This window comes from Pteropus vampyrus, unplaced genomic scaffold, assembly GCF_000151845.1.
Source record: "Pteropus vampyrus isolate Shadow unplaced genomic scaffold, Pvam_2.0 Scaffold29, whole genome shotgun sequence".
Lineage (NCBI taxonomy): Eukaryota > Metazoa > Chordata > Mammalia > Chiroptera > Pteropodidae > Pteropus > Pteropus vampyrus.
The window spans coordinates 2,540,519-2,555,391 of NW_011888810.1; the positions used below are offsets into that span (position 1 = coordinate 2,540,519).

Consider the following 14,873-nt stretch of genomic DNA (forward strand, 5'->3'; position numbering starts at 1 on the left):
GCGCCCGCTCCCTCTTTCTCTTTCTCTCGCACACACACTCTTACTCCATCTACTTTGCGGCCTTGGAGGGGAAGGAGGAAGCCGGGCGGAGCCGGGGCGGGGGAGGTAGCGGTCCCGGGGAGGTGTTTGTCGCCCGACGAGCCGCCTCGAGTGCAGAAAGTACAGGTAAAAGTCGGCGCCGGACGTGCGGGGAATGCGGGGGGCCGCGCGGCGGCCGGCAGGGGTGCGGGGCGGGGGGTGCGCGGTACGGGCTGGGCCGGGGGCGCGGGAGAGAAGCGGGGCGGGAGATGGGAGTGGAGCCCGGTCCCGGGCGGGGTCCTGTGTGGGGGGGGCTTCAGGGGGGGCGGCAGAATGCGGGTTCGGGAGACACCCGTCAAACCGCTCCCAGGGGCTACCAGGCCACCGCCCCCCTCCCCCCACCTGCTGCCCCCGTCACGGGCTCGGAAGCCCTCCAGGCCGGGGCGTGGGGGCGGTCCTTGCGAGTGTCGTTCTTACCGGGGACGAAAGGGGGCGCTGCAGAGGGCCCTCGGTGGAAGGAAGAGAACATGGAAGTCGGAGGTGGGTGGTAACACATTGCTGGAGGATATGTGATGTGAGCCCTGCTTCCAACACACTGTGTCACCCTCAGTGGATACCTGTCTCCAGGTTCACACAGGTAGTGGCCGGCAATCGATACTTTGAAAGTGTCTCAAAAGTGGTCAAGGAAGATATTAGCCTGGCATCTTGGAAACAATGGAGAAAGAGCCGTGGTCTCTGGGGAGATCGGTTTTAGCTAGCTCTTGACACAACTGTTCCTGCGGTTGGATTCCCCCCCAAGTGGACAAAACAAGAAACAATCCCAACTCCCTGGAGTGAATGCCCCCAAAGAGGTGTTAGTCCCCAAGAGAAGATTCAGGATAAGGAAGCCAAGAGACCAACCATCTTCAACCAGAAGGCCTGCTGATCCTCCAAGAAACCAGCGTCATCGGTCAGCTGGGACCTAGACTTCCTGAAGACATATCTGTTAATGCTGTCCCTGGTTCTCAAGGCTTTTGGCAGAATTGAGATGAGCACTGAAAGGGTAGATTCTTGGTAAGAGACTTTGGGAGTGATTCACCCACTATGAGCTTTTTCCTCTGGTCCCTTTGGGCAGTTGAAGCTTTTTCAGATGGTGGATTTTCTGGCTGGTATGAGAGAAGAATGGAGAACACGCAAGTTAGCATCTCTGCTTCCTGTGTAACCATGGCCTTTTAGATGATTCTGGACGAAATGAGGCCCAGTCATGGACCACTAGCCAGTGGGCCCATGTGGAATGTATATGTGATCTTAGCACTCCTCGAAAGAGTGATGCAAGTTGATCTCTACCCTACCGCCTTCCTCATCCCTCTGCTAATCCCTACGGAAGATGAAGTTGGATGAAAACATGGCTAAGAACTCTGACGGATTGTGACCAGTGGGCCACCCAAGAAGCCCTTTGGTCTGTTTCAAGATGGCAGAGCAGTTTCTTAAATCAAAAGTTGAAGCACAGTAAAATGAGAGGTTTGATTGAGGTTTCTGAAGTATAACTAGCACTATTAGGGCATTGGCCAAAGTAGATATTATTTGGGGACAAAGCTCATCTCATTGGGAGCATAGATTTTTCTACTCATTGATATTGAGTCATTTTAGAGCTACTGACTTTGCCTAGTGAAAAGTTGCGTCATGAAGGCTTTGAGAGGATGCATTAGGGGCTGTTAGTGTTTCTCCATTTGAAGTTTGGAACCTATGAACCTTCAGGGGATAATTTCTTGTTTAATGATCATCTGAAACTGCCTTCCTTAAGACTGGTAATTGTAGTTGCCAGATCAGTCTTTTAAGAGGGGGATTTTCACACTGGCCTTAGAACTTTCTTAGCACCTCAAGAGTTCTTATCGAAGTTCAATAAACAGGACAATAATAATTACTTCTGTGATAGTAGATAATTGTACTAGAAGTAAAATAATTTTCCCATGGCTGATTATTCGCATAGTCATTACTTAAAGGGCTGAATTGCATTACGAGAATATAACCAATGTCACCATTTTTATAGCTTGTGTCTACAATGTGTAACATATACTGAAGAATTTAAATTGTCCAAATTTAGCTTTAAAAACAATTAGGAAGTTCTAATTGTACATTAGCATATATAGTTTTAACTGTAAAGTCGTGTATGTAAAAAATAAGACGTTGATTTAAGGACAATACTTGGAATACCTAGTACATCGATTGACTTTGAAAGAAAAAAAAAATGATCTAATTCTCAATATTGGTATTACATTAGTTATTATATTTGAGTGTATATAAAATGGCTTCTTGTAACCTCTAACCAAGAAACCACATTTTGAGTAGGCTAAAAACTATTGCACTTGTAACTGACATTTTCACCTGTGTGTCTAACGACATTATTCTCAACCCATTCTGGTGAAGATGTGATTTGGATTATAGAGATTCTTTATCTTCTCTTTGATATTTCAGACAATTAAATCGTAAAGAGTAAATATTCCCCAAGTAGTAGTTTTTAGAAATAGGTGTGATTATAACAACACCAGAAAATGAAAAGTTTGTTTATGTAATGGTACTCTTCAATCATAATGAAAATATACGGAATCAAGCTCAGTTTCTAAAATTTTGGATCTTGATAAATGGTTCTACTTTGTTTCTCCTACAACAGAGTTCTCATCCTTTGGTATGTTATAGCCATTACCTATGAGAAAATGATCTCAAATATGGGTTGATCTTCTTAGAGACAGGTATCTGGATACAAAATAAAATTCCGTATCCAGATGCTCTGGTCTACATTCTGCCAGATGTAAGGGTCATAAAGTGGCAGTCTATGAGCCAGGTCTGGGTTATCTGTGTATTTTATCTTACTTTAAAGGTAGATAAGAAAAATGGACTTGAGTCCCTTTAAATGGAGCATTTGATCTCTAGTTTGTCAGTGGACTCCCTATCACTGTGTACCCATTCTGCTTCATTCTTACACTACTTATTTGGCTTCCGTAGGCATTTGAGTTTGCAACCCCAGGATTCTGATCAATCATTTGCTAAGATGTTTGGTGCCAGGAAGACACAATCAGTGGAATGAGGATCTAAATTCTCTTGTGTATCTCTTGTGTCCCTAGCTTCTTGCACATCCAAGTACTCGTTGACTGAATCTGTGAATAGAAGACTGAATTAAGTATCTGTAAAGCACACTGGGTGACTTTTGTTATCCTTGTGTTGAGTACTACCCTCTGTTCTTTTTTCGTCCCTAACTCATGATCTCTCAATGGTGCTAACACCATGTGTAGGGGTGGCTCTCAGTTCCCTCTGGAAGGAAGTGAGTCCCTTTCCAGAATTCCATACTGTTGTTCATTATTCATCTAAGCTTCAACCATGCGACTTTCCCTGAGCCTGCTGGGTGCTAGTTTACACTTCCTCCCTTGTAATTAGCTGACATCGTAGAGATCTCCTCCACTTCGTTGACACAAATGTTCAAAAAGAATGCTCTGTGTCTTGCTCTATGTCTATAGAGAAAGTCAGCAGTGGCCAAGTTGACATTTATCAAGATGGAATTGACATGATAGTCCTTTGTGTGTTTGTCAACATTCAGTTAATGTATACTTTCCAAATTCTATTTTAAAAGGGTGAAATGTGCCATATGGCTTTTTTTTTGGATTGGTGCATGCATCCGTATCTATTTAATATATATGTGTGTGTGATTATGTGTGTGTGTGTATTGTGTATATATATGAAAATACTGTTTTTATTTCATTCCAAATAAAATAACAACAATAATAATAATACAATAATTTTAGTTTTGTTGAAAGAAATTTACTTTAGTTAACAATGGAAAACTCTGCTATTGTGATGAAAACAGGCATTTCTATTATAGTGCTGTATGTGCATCTTGTGTTCTGCAAAATCATGCAATAAAAAATAACAGCTTATGCAAAAAACAGGATCGAGGCAAACCACTGAAAACCTATGGAACTTTGTAACTAGAATCAAAAACAAAACAAATCTAATAAAAATACAGTGCGTTTAAATCTCCACCTGGCTGGTGTTTGCCCTAACAGGTCAGTCTACTCTTTACAGTTTCAAATTGGGCTTGTACTTCCTTCTTCTCTCTGTAGATTGCAGAAGGCATTTGCTTCTAACAGAGACCATTGTCATCAAAATTAAATCTGGCCCAAGGTGTAGCCTTCTTCATTCATCCATATAAGGAGAAATGTTTTCATAGCTTCTTTAAAAAATTTTTTTATTTTTCAGTTACAGTTGACATACAATACTATATTAATTTCAGGTATACAACATAGTGATTAGACATTTATATACCTTACAAAGCAATCACCCATAATATATTCATAGGTTCCTTATATAGATAGCTTGCAGCTTCGCCAGGCAGGTTTAACATAGTGGAAAGCACAGTGGTTCTTAAAGCCGTCATCGGCCACTATTCAGGTTAAAAGAAGGCACTTGAGAGTATTTCCAGCTTTGTTCTAAGGTCTTCATACATTGTTAAGTTTTTTTTTCCCTTGTGAGAGTGCTTTCCTATGATTGCTTTGAAATATCAACAAACTAGGAAAAATCACATAAGAATGAACACAACTTACTTGTTATGCTGACGTCATTCCCCTAATCACCTATCATGTCTGAGGTAGTTCCTGTCAAAGAAACACGTGTAGTAAGTAGCGGAACAGACAGGTCAGTGATGTAACTGCTTGAATCTCTTTACCAGTTATTGAAGAGGCAAATATCTTCAAAGAAAATATATCGGTTGAGTTGGAGCCATTCTTTGGCACATAATAGGCACCTGATGAAAATTGAACGTATATATGAACCTTCCATCTTTTGAAAGTTATTTTAAATTATTCCCTCTAGGTAGACATCAGCTTATTTTCAACTAGACTTTTATGTCAAGTTATTCCCCATTGCATAAGATCATTCCTTCAGAGGCTTACACTGTCCTTGGAAGGAGTTTGTATAGCTCCTTACAGCCTGACCAATTGCTGAGGAATGGTTCAGGCATTGTAATTATCAAAGATCTTAAGTGTTTGAGACATTCATTTAGGTTCCAAAAATATGTGTCATTCTGCATCTCTTGCATGGTTAAGAGAGGTATAGATATGGCTGAATTCATAGCACAATCATTGTTTATTTCACATTAATAGAACACCAAATATATGTCAAGCACTAGAGAAATTCTGACATTGTACTCTCAGTTTGCCTATGGTCTAGTTGGAGATGTAGTTAAGAAAACAGGCAGTTTACAATACAGTGGGAAAAGTGTTAGTACAAAGGAAGATGGAAATTTCAAGAATGGGGGTGGATCTGGCCTTTGGGGAATGAGAGAAGGCTTCCCAGGGAGATGATGGCTATTGAGTTTAAGAAATGAGCATGATCAGATTGCAATATTTATTGAGAATATTTATTTTCTGTTTTTGAAAGCAATGTGTTAATTGTTGCAGCTTAAAGAAATACAAGCATACAGAAAAAAATGATAATACGTAAGATAACTGTTATTATACATTTAGCATATTCTTGATGTTCAGTAAATATTAAAGTGTTTTCTGAATTAATTAAAATGTTAGCTTTTTTGGTATAGATACAAAAGTAAGAGTGAAATTGTTTTCTGTACACATTTATGTAATTTAAAAAACCAATTTGGAACATAGGGTACATTACTGTTTTATAACTAATTTTTTCCCATATGTAAATGAATAGTGAACATTTTCTCGTAATCTAAAATATTATTCTATATCATGATTTTTGATGGCAGGTTAATTTTCATTTGAATAGGCACACCATTTGGTCTATAACCCCCTGTCGTTGGATTATTTCCATTTGTAAACCATTATAAATATTGCTGTTTCTAACCTCTATGAATATAATTATTTGTATGCATATCTTATTAATTTCCTCAGGACAAATTCTGAGAAGTGTAATTACTAGCTTGAAGAATGTTAACATTTTTAACTCTATTGATAATGTCAAATCACCCTTCAGAAATGGACAGTGAATTAGATTGGAGGAAGACTAGAAGCAGGGTGACCTTTTCAGTAATTGAAACAATCAATGTTGGTGGCTCGAACTAAGGGAGTAGTGGTGGAGGTGGAGAGACTTGGGTAGAATCGAAAGATTTAAAAAGAATGAACACAATTTGTTATACCAGTCAGGATTGTACTTGGCTTCATGTAATAGAAAATATCCAGTGGCTTAAACTGTATATTTTAAGGTTTATTATCTGACATGAAATAAGATTGGAGTTAAGCAGTCCAAGGTTGGTATGATTCTCTATCAAGTTCTCAGGGTACCAGGCTCCTTCTTTCTCTTTCATCTTCAGCTTTGGCTTCTGTCCTCAAGGTCACTGCTTGGTCCAAGGTGCCCTTAGAGCCTAGTCATCTTTTTCATGAGAGAAAAGAAGGAACAACAAGGAGAGAAGGGCAAAAATTGAGTCATCTTCTTTAAACAGCTGTCTGGGCATTCCATGCAATCCTGCTCCTGGCTCAATGGCCTGAATGTAATTATGTGGTTACATCTAGCTGCAAAGGAAGCTGGAAAATGTGATTTCAGCTGCACCCTCCTTTCACTCCTTCAAATAAAACCCGACTGACAGTATTTAAAGATAGAGAGAAAGGCAGGAGTTGAGGGATAACTTCTTGGTTTCTATTTCAGTCCACTAGGTTTATTTCACATTAATAGAACACCAAATATATGTCAAGCACTAGAAATTCTGACCAGTCATGAAGATAGAGAACCCAGGAAGAGACATTAATTAATGGCAGTGGGGGCAGTGGAAAGGACAGTGAGTTCAGAGTGTTTGTGGGGCATCCGGGTATAGATGTCCATATTGGTAGGTCATATGAGTCTGAAGCCCACAAGCAATATTTGGCATGGAGATAGAGATTGGGAATTATTTGCGTAGAGATTATAATTAAAGCCAAAGGATGGTGTGTAAGCGTGAGGAGGGTCCAATGATGGAGTATTGGAGAAAATGGACATTTAAGGGATGGAAGAAGAGAACGATCAGATTTACAAAGACTGACAAGAGAGGTAGAAGGAAATACAAGAGGCTGTGCTGTTATGGAAGGCAGTGGAAAATTGCATTTCAAGAAAGAAGGCATGGTCAATAACTAGTGTCCTTTGGATTTAATACCCAGTAAGTCATTGGTAACCTGGAGGAGCATCTATTCCATGTGGAGTGTGTTGGTGGTGGGGGAGGGCTTGATTGCAGTGCGATGATGAGTGGGAGATGTGGGGAATATGGATGTAGAGACTTCTTATGTGGGTGACACTTAAAAATCTTGAGAATGATAGCGAGGAAAGAGTGAATGCAATATCCAGGGGTGGGGTGGGGAAAGGATCAGCCATCTCTATTCTCCTAGTTCTACACACGCTCTGCTACTTTGGATGACTTGGATAATAAAATATTGTATAGATTTTGGATTATTGGATCTACATTCTTAGAATTGATTTCCCACAAACCTTACAAATCCTCCTCTTGCTGACCTATGACAGTGAGGTTCAGCGTCTTCAGTGATTTTAGCCAGAGAATAAAAGTAGAATATGTATAATGTAATCATACAGAACCTTTCTAAATAAAAGTTGTTCAAGGAAAATATCTTGCTCAGTTGAGGACAAGGAGATAAAGTTCTTCGTTAAGGTTTTGCCACACCAGGGTTCCTCTGGAAGAGGTAGGGTGGCCAGAACACTGCGGAGCTACTGATGAATGAACGTGATGGTCAGTTTTATGTTTCAATTTGTCTGGCTCCAGTCCCCAGCTATTCAATCAAACACTAATCCAGGTGCCGTAAAGGTATTGTGTAGATGTGGTTAAAGTCCATAATCAGTTGACTTTAAGTAAGGTAGATAGATTATTCTAGATAATCCTGGTGGGTCTGACTGAAACAGTCGAAAGGCTGTAAAAATAGAACTGAGGCTTCTCTGAAGAAGAAACTCCATCTGTGGACAGCAGGTTGAGCCTGGAGGAGTTCAGCTTGCCCTTCCTAACTGCCTGCCCTTTGACCTTCGGACTTGCCTAAATAGCCCCATAACCATGTAGGCCAGTACCTTGCAATAAATTACTTAACGTACATATATTCTAGTGGTTCTGCTTCTGTGGGGGAATCCGGATTGAAACAGGGTTCTCGTCCATACTCCATTTAATCACACTGTGTGGCCAGACAATTCTTTTAATTCTTTTGAACCTTGGTGGCCTTTGGTGTAAAATGAGCTCTCTTCTATTTTTGAAAACTCTCCTTCTGATTGAGTCTGTTACTTCAATAAATACCTTACTTGTTAATAGCTGTTATCAGCTTGTTGGTATGCATGTGAGAAGAGGGGCAAACTTAGAGCTCGAAGAACCCTGCCAGGCCTTGGTGTCACACTGGAGGTGTTCCAATGAAGCCATGCTGGGGTGGCAGGTATAGGCTGGACCTCAAGGGCGCGCCTCTCCTGGGTGTGAAATTCACCCTGCTTTGAGTCAGTCTTCCACGCTGGTAGTTGACTGAATGATGAAAAGTAGCTCCTCTGGGTCCTGATCCACCCCTTCTTGTCCCTTCTTCCAGCTCATTTGTCTCCTTCTGACATTGCCCAGTTAGCCATGGCCAGTGGATAGAGGTTGCTGCTTCTAAAGGCCACATCACTCCCGTGAAAGGCCGACCAGTTCACCTTATAAAGCAACAAGCTCCTGAGAAGCCTTGGAGGGCCATTAGTTTGTCATTTTATGTCCTGCTTTCTGTTACTGTAAAGGGCGCTGCTCTCAATTAGTCCCTCTTGATTCCAGTCATCCCGTCCTTCCCAGAAACCCCCAGTGTCCATCCATCACCATACTGCTTTATAAACAACTTAGAGAAGTGTCAGCATGGAGACTTTAGGGACACATCCATGGGGCTGGGGCTCTGGGCCACACTCTGCCATGCCAGGAAGTCCCTCCTGAGGGTCACCACCCCATTCTCACATCTCGATGAGGGCATTTTCCTCTTTGGTTTTCATTCTTTGTCTTCTAATCCAGTGTTTTAAAAATTATATCTCAAGGGGTCTTACTAACAAACCATCGGTCTTATACAGATGCTGGATTTGATTTTATTTAAAAATAATCATTTATTCTGTTACCCATCAATCAAAATTTATTGCAGTTAACTCTGTGCCTAGAACTATACTAGGTGCTGGGGCTGCAGCCATGAAGGTCTTTTAAACTGTTGTTCAGAACGTGATCATTAAAAACGTAACACTTACCTATGGTTATATACCACATTTTTAACACATTGGCGTGTTCAGTATATTAAAAAGGGCAGACGGGTCAACTCTTTCTTTGGTGAGCAGACCTTAGAATACAGCTTTTCCTGCCTTCTCTGAGAATATATTTGAACTTCCAGTGTGTGCATTGTTTTAGCAGCATTGTAGGTCTGCAGTATGCTTAAACAATTCAAGCCTGTTCTTGTCTCTTCATATAAAATTGTACAAGAAAACGCTTTATAGCACAATGTACCTCACTCTAATTAAATACCACTCAAGGTTCAGGGGGTGGTGGTTGGTGAATGTTCTAGATGTGGTTTAATACTCAGTGTGTGATAACTGAATGTCTAACACTTTATATGGTATAAAAGGTAGTGTTGGGATTTATTGGGAGTTCTAGGCCTTTTTCTCCTGACTTTTAAATTTAAGAGAAGGAAAGTGAGCAGTTGTCACATGTTAGTGGTTCATCCACAAAACAGACATTTCCTTCATCTCTTCTTTCAGACTTCAGGATCGATTAGGTTGACGAATACCCTGAGGTTGCAAGACAAGATGATCCAACCAAACCAAACTTAATACCGCTTACAGCCACTTTTCATGGAAAATCAAAGATGGTTTTCTTATTTGCAAACAAACCAAATGCAGATATAAATTACCGAGGCTGTTTTAGGAAGACAGCTAATATCTTCAGACCTCATTTAAAAACTTTGCTATTAATCAAAATAGGTTTTACTACACTGATGACTTAACTCAGTGATAAGAGTGCCATAAATTAAACTTACAAAAGATATCCACACTAAGAAATTATCACATGCATCTGGTTTTATGTGTTATATTTCCAGGAAACATTTTGATTGGAGAAAGGCTTCCATTGCAGAGTTCTAGCATTTTCTGGTAGAATCTAAGCTCTGTGAGGTCAGAGACGGTGTCAGAGATGATGGTATTCACTTGGGAATACCATCATGAATAATACAGACAGACACAGTAGTAGCCTTTCAATAAATATTTGTTGAGTGAACCATTAAAACGTTCCAACCAATCTTCTGCTTGGTGTTACTGTCCCTTTTCTAAGAAGATTCCTTCAGTTGTCCTTGAAATTCAGGTTTTCATTTTGCCTCCTACCAGATCTTATATAGATATATTAGGTAACAGAAGTCCCTTCAAGTGAATTGAAACACTCAAGCCATTGTCCCTCTTTATGGGTGATGACTAGATTGAGAGTAGCCAACTTCTGTGAAGTCCTGTGGGTGACCGAGCCCCTTTCACATTGACACACAAAGATTGCCGCATGGTTTCCCACTGGCAGTGCCATCGGCAGGCCTGCCTCTTTACTCTGGCCTCTGTGGCTTGGCCCAGTTCGATGTATACCATCCAGTTGAGGGCGGGCAGCCTAGAAACGGGCTCTGAAATGGAGAATTGCATCCAGAGGGTTTACTGCAGAATGCTTTTGGGAGATAAACCTGTAAGGAAGTGAGGAAGGTGGGATTGGACAGATGGTGAAGCTGACCTGCAGTGAGGTTACAAGCGAGGTCTCAACTGATCCCAGCTCTGAAGCTGGGATGGTCCTTCAGAAATGTCCTAGACCGAGGCAAGTGAACTGGGCCCTTCCATCCCTGCATCAGCCAGTCATTGCTGGTAGGGAGCCCAAGGGAGGGAGTGTGTTCTTGGGCAGGGCAGGTCCCTGTGGCAGAGAGGCAGTTCCCTTTGAGGGACACATCTGTGAGCCTTGAGCAGCAGAGATGTTCTTAGAAGCTGAGGAGATGGGCTCATAGGCCCTGAAAAGGGGACCTGGGTGGAATATCACATCATCCAGTACACCATCAATTCTTGCTGTTCACCGATGAGTGTCTCTGCTCTGGATCCTCCAGAACACACATCTGTCACCTTGGTTATATTTTAAGTTATCGGTGCCTCCCTTGAAGACATTTGTCAGTTGGCAGCTTCTTGGGTCAGCCTGGGTCTTGAATACTGACAGGCTGACTGTTAGCATTGTGTTTATGATTCCTTTGTTGCCCCATACTGCATGTATCACAGGACCCCCTGCAGGGGCATATTTCAGAGGCTTCATTTCTGTTGGGTCCCTGCCCCTTATTTAAAAAAAAATATTTTTCAATTACAGTTGACATGCAATATCGTATTTATTTCTGGTGTACAGCATAGTGGTTAGACATTTATGTGGATCCCAAGGGATCCACAGAGTGATCCCTTGATAAGTCTTGTATCCATCTGACCCACCCCTTATTCTTGAAACATGTTCCTTGACTGGTTCTCCTGTTCCTCAGTTGCCTCTGGGTCCTTGTCTTCTGCTGCCTGTTCTTTAAACTTTGTGGCTTCTTATGAGTTCAACTCAGGGTTCTCCTCTCCTTGTGCTGCAGTGACTGGATGATTTCCGAGTCTCTGACACTTGTCTGGATTTTTCTCCTGAGCTCCAGAGCTATCCATTTAACTGCATTTGAACCGTTAAACTCAAAATACCCAAAGTTGAGCTTAGGATTCTCCTATGTAAAATGTACTTTTCCTTCTGGGTTCCTAGCTCAGTCATACCTCCATCCGCCTGTTCTTTAGCTGGAAATGTGGCCTCCTCGGTTTCGCCCAGATGCCATGTGTGTTCTCTTGAATCAGCACCCTGCATATTTCTTGAATCTGTCATTTTCTCTTTATATAGATATCCTTACCACTTTAATTCAGGATACAACTCCCATTGTTTGGGTTTCTCCAGCATGTCTCAGCTGATGTCTCAGCATCTAGTCCAATTTTTCTCCATATCGTACTCACCAGGATCTTTTAAAATTCCCGGTTTATCATGTCTCTCTCTTGATTAAATACCTTTAAGTGATGCATAAGCTGTTTATGATTTGACCCCTTCTCACTTGCTACCAGTTCTTCGCTTCCAGCATATAGTCTCTCCAGAGAGACCGGCTCTCAGTTCCTTGTGCTCTCCATGTGTTCTCCTTTATTCACACCCTCAGAATGACTGGGTCACTCTCCACTATCAACCTCTGCCACAATTTTGCTTTCTTAATTTCTGCTCATCCTTTGGGTCTCAGCTTTGATGTTGTTCTTGGCAAAACTTCCCTGACTTGTGAAGGGTTTTCTTTGGGCCCCTGTAGAACCCCGTTCTTCTTTCGTTATAGCTCTCACTTAAATATGTTGTAATTTATTATCTTATTTTCTAAGTCTCTCACTAGATCGTTAAGTTTTGCGAGGACAGTGATTCTGTCTTGTTCCATCTTTAGCACAGTGCAAGACTCAAAATAATGTGTTTAATGAAAGGATACATTCAGGTTGAAATCGTCTCAGATATCTCTACAAACTGTTCTGTATGAAGCTTGAAGGCATTTCCAATCTTTCAGATTTTTTAAGGGCATATTAACTCTTGAGTCTATTTTCTATGTCTTTATTGATGGATTAATCAGTGGACATTGATTTTTTATAAGCCAAACTCACTGACAGCATCCAGCTTTGTATTATCAATAAACCTAATGCAGTCTTGTATTCAGAGAATTGCTAAAGCTTGGAGTTGGATGGGAGTTTTGAAGTCACCTTTTTAGTCTTCACTAACATCTCCAACAAGTGAACCAAAGTGTGGGCTTCTTTTTCTATGAAAGGATACAAATGCTTGAAATGCTAAGACTGGCTCTTTGCCTTCACTAAAATCTGAGTGTATCATACACGAGACAGAGGCAGTATATTCCTGGACTATTCTGTAGCGTTCCCTTGAAAATCTTGATGTCATTATTGCTTTCTCATGCAAGACCTAGTAAAAGAGGCCAGTGAGACTCAGCACAGCCTTGAGTCTTGTTTAATCCTCTTGTCGATGAACAGCGGGGTCAGGACCTCCCTCCACTGACACATCACAGACCTTGACATTATGGGGAGCACTCGATATCTAAACTTGTTCTGGAAATCCAAACTCATTTATGAACAGTTGAGAGATCAAGTAATGGAATCCAAAGCACCTGTTGCGATAAAAAATGAAGGTGTAAAAATTTTCATGTCTTGATATATTTACATTGCTATGTTTACTTGTCTGTGGTGCCAGCTAAAACCACATTTACTTTGAAGAATATGGTAGTCACAGAAACAGAGCGTGAAACAGACTTTGTTAAGGGTCTTGTAGTGAATAGGAGGAGGAATGCAAAAGCATATGGGCCTTCTTCAAACTACAGGCCTAATTTTCTCTCCGAATTGATGTATATATTGGTACTATGTAGAAAGTCATAGATTGCTCTCTTACCTTGATTATCAAACATAGCAAAGATGGCAAAGTGTTTGATACGTCGAGGTGCTTCTATGTTTTATTATCCCCGACTGCACACTCTTGTGTAGCAATGTCTGTGCTATTGACTTTTGGAGAAGCTGATGCAAATCCTTTTAGTTTTTGACTTAATTAATCAGTATATCTTTTGAAGAAATCTAATCTCTGATCCCAGATGATGTGTAAAGAAGTTATTGAAGTGTAACTTCCTATGATTCTTGTATAAAATAATAATAATAATAATAATAATAATAATAATAATAATAAACTGTAATGATAGCACTTATTGAGTGTTTACTGTGTGCCAGACACCAAATATCTAAATTTTTCACGTGCATTATCTCGATTTAGTCCTTCCTATGGGATGGATATTAATATTGTCTCCATTTTGTTCAGAAACTGAGGCTCATAGCCACTGGATGGTAGAGCAAAGATTTAAACTAGGTCATCTAAGGTACTCATCTCTTGATAAGTTATAAAATGCCCATGTTTCCCTTTTAACTTCCTTCCTTTTGTTACTAGATGGCACTTTTGCCTTTTCCTTCCCTTATACCTGTGCTTTATACAGAATTCTAGGTATAGGTCAGTGAGTATTGCACTAAGAAAAAGAAAAAAACAAGAAAATCTTCCTCCTTCTCCATGCTAATAGCACAAAAACACAGTTTTGTATGTCCAGTTGTTCAAGAGAGGGATTGCATAGGCCAGCCTCTGTGTTGGTATGTGAAGGGGTGCCTGTGAAACGAGCTAATTGGGATGGAGAATCCTCCTTTTGAGTTTGTGTGAGCAGATATTTGTCAACACTGTTTTAAGCCCTGCTGCTTCAGAAATAGTGATGGCCCCACCCACCTACTAATGACCATGGAGGAACCAATTTCTGTGGTCTTGGTGTTGGTTGACCTTTACTCGGGCTTTAGTATTCAGGAGAAGACTGGTTTTGGGGGCAGTTGGTAACATTTCTCGGTCAGTTTCATCCTTTCAGCGTATGTCTGAGCCTCAGTACATTTTTTCATGTGCCTTTTTTCCTTTTTGTTTGTGCTTCCGTTCATGTTTGGAATTGCCAGGATAGTGTTTTTGAAACTTTCTTTACTTCCATATACTGTACTTACAGTTTGGTGCCAGGTGCCGTATGTGGATTTGTGCTGAAAACAGCTAGGCTTCCCATTGGTGAGGCAAATAATCCCAGACTCTATCGAATGGGTCTGCTCACCTAACTTTTTACAAAAATATTGGCAGAACATACACATGACTAATCTTTACTAAAATTAAGATAATATGTACAGATGAGTAGAAGTATTTATGCCAATACTTAGAGAAATACAAGGAGTCAGAAAGAGATGTGTAATACTAGCTTTTCACCATCTGTATGATAAATTGTAAAATACTGATGGTAATTTATCAG

General features: G+C 40.7%; 1 protein-coding gene across 1 annotated transcript in view; it reads left to right on the plus strand.

Annotated features, from left to right (window-relative positions):
• Positions 1-39: 39 nt before the first annotated feature.
• CDYL2 (chromodomain Y like 2) overlaps positions 40-14,873 on the plus strand; it is a gene marked incomplete at its 5' end in the record, with an annotated part of 169,327 nt that continues 154,493 nt past the window's right edge. Inside the window, one exon of the mRNA XM_023528592.1 lies at positions 40-165. Within this exon, the coding sequence (XP_023384360.1) occupies positions 40-165 (126 nt within the window). The remainder of the gene's footprint in view (positions 166-14,873) is intronic.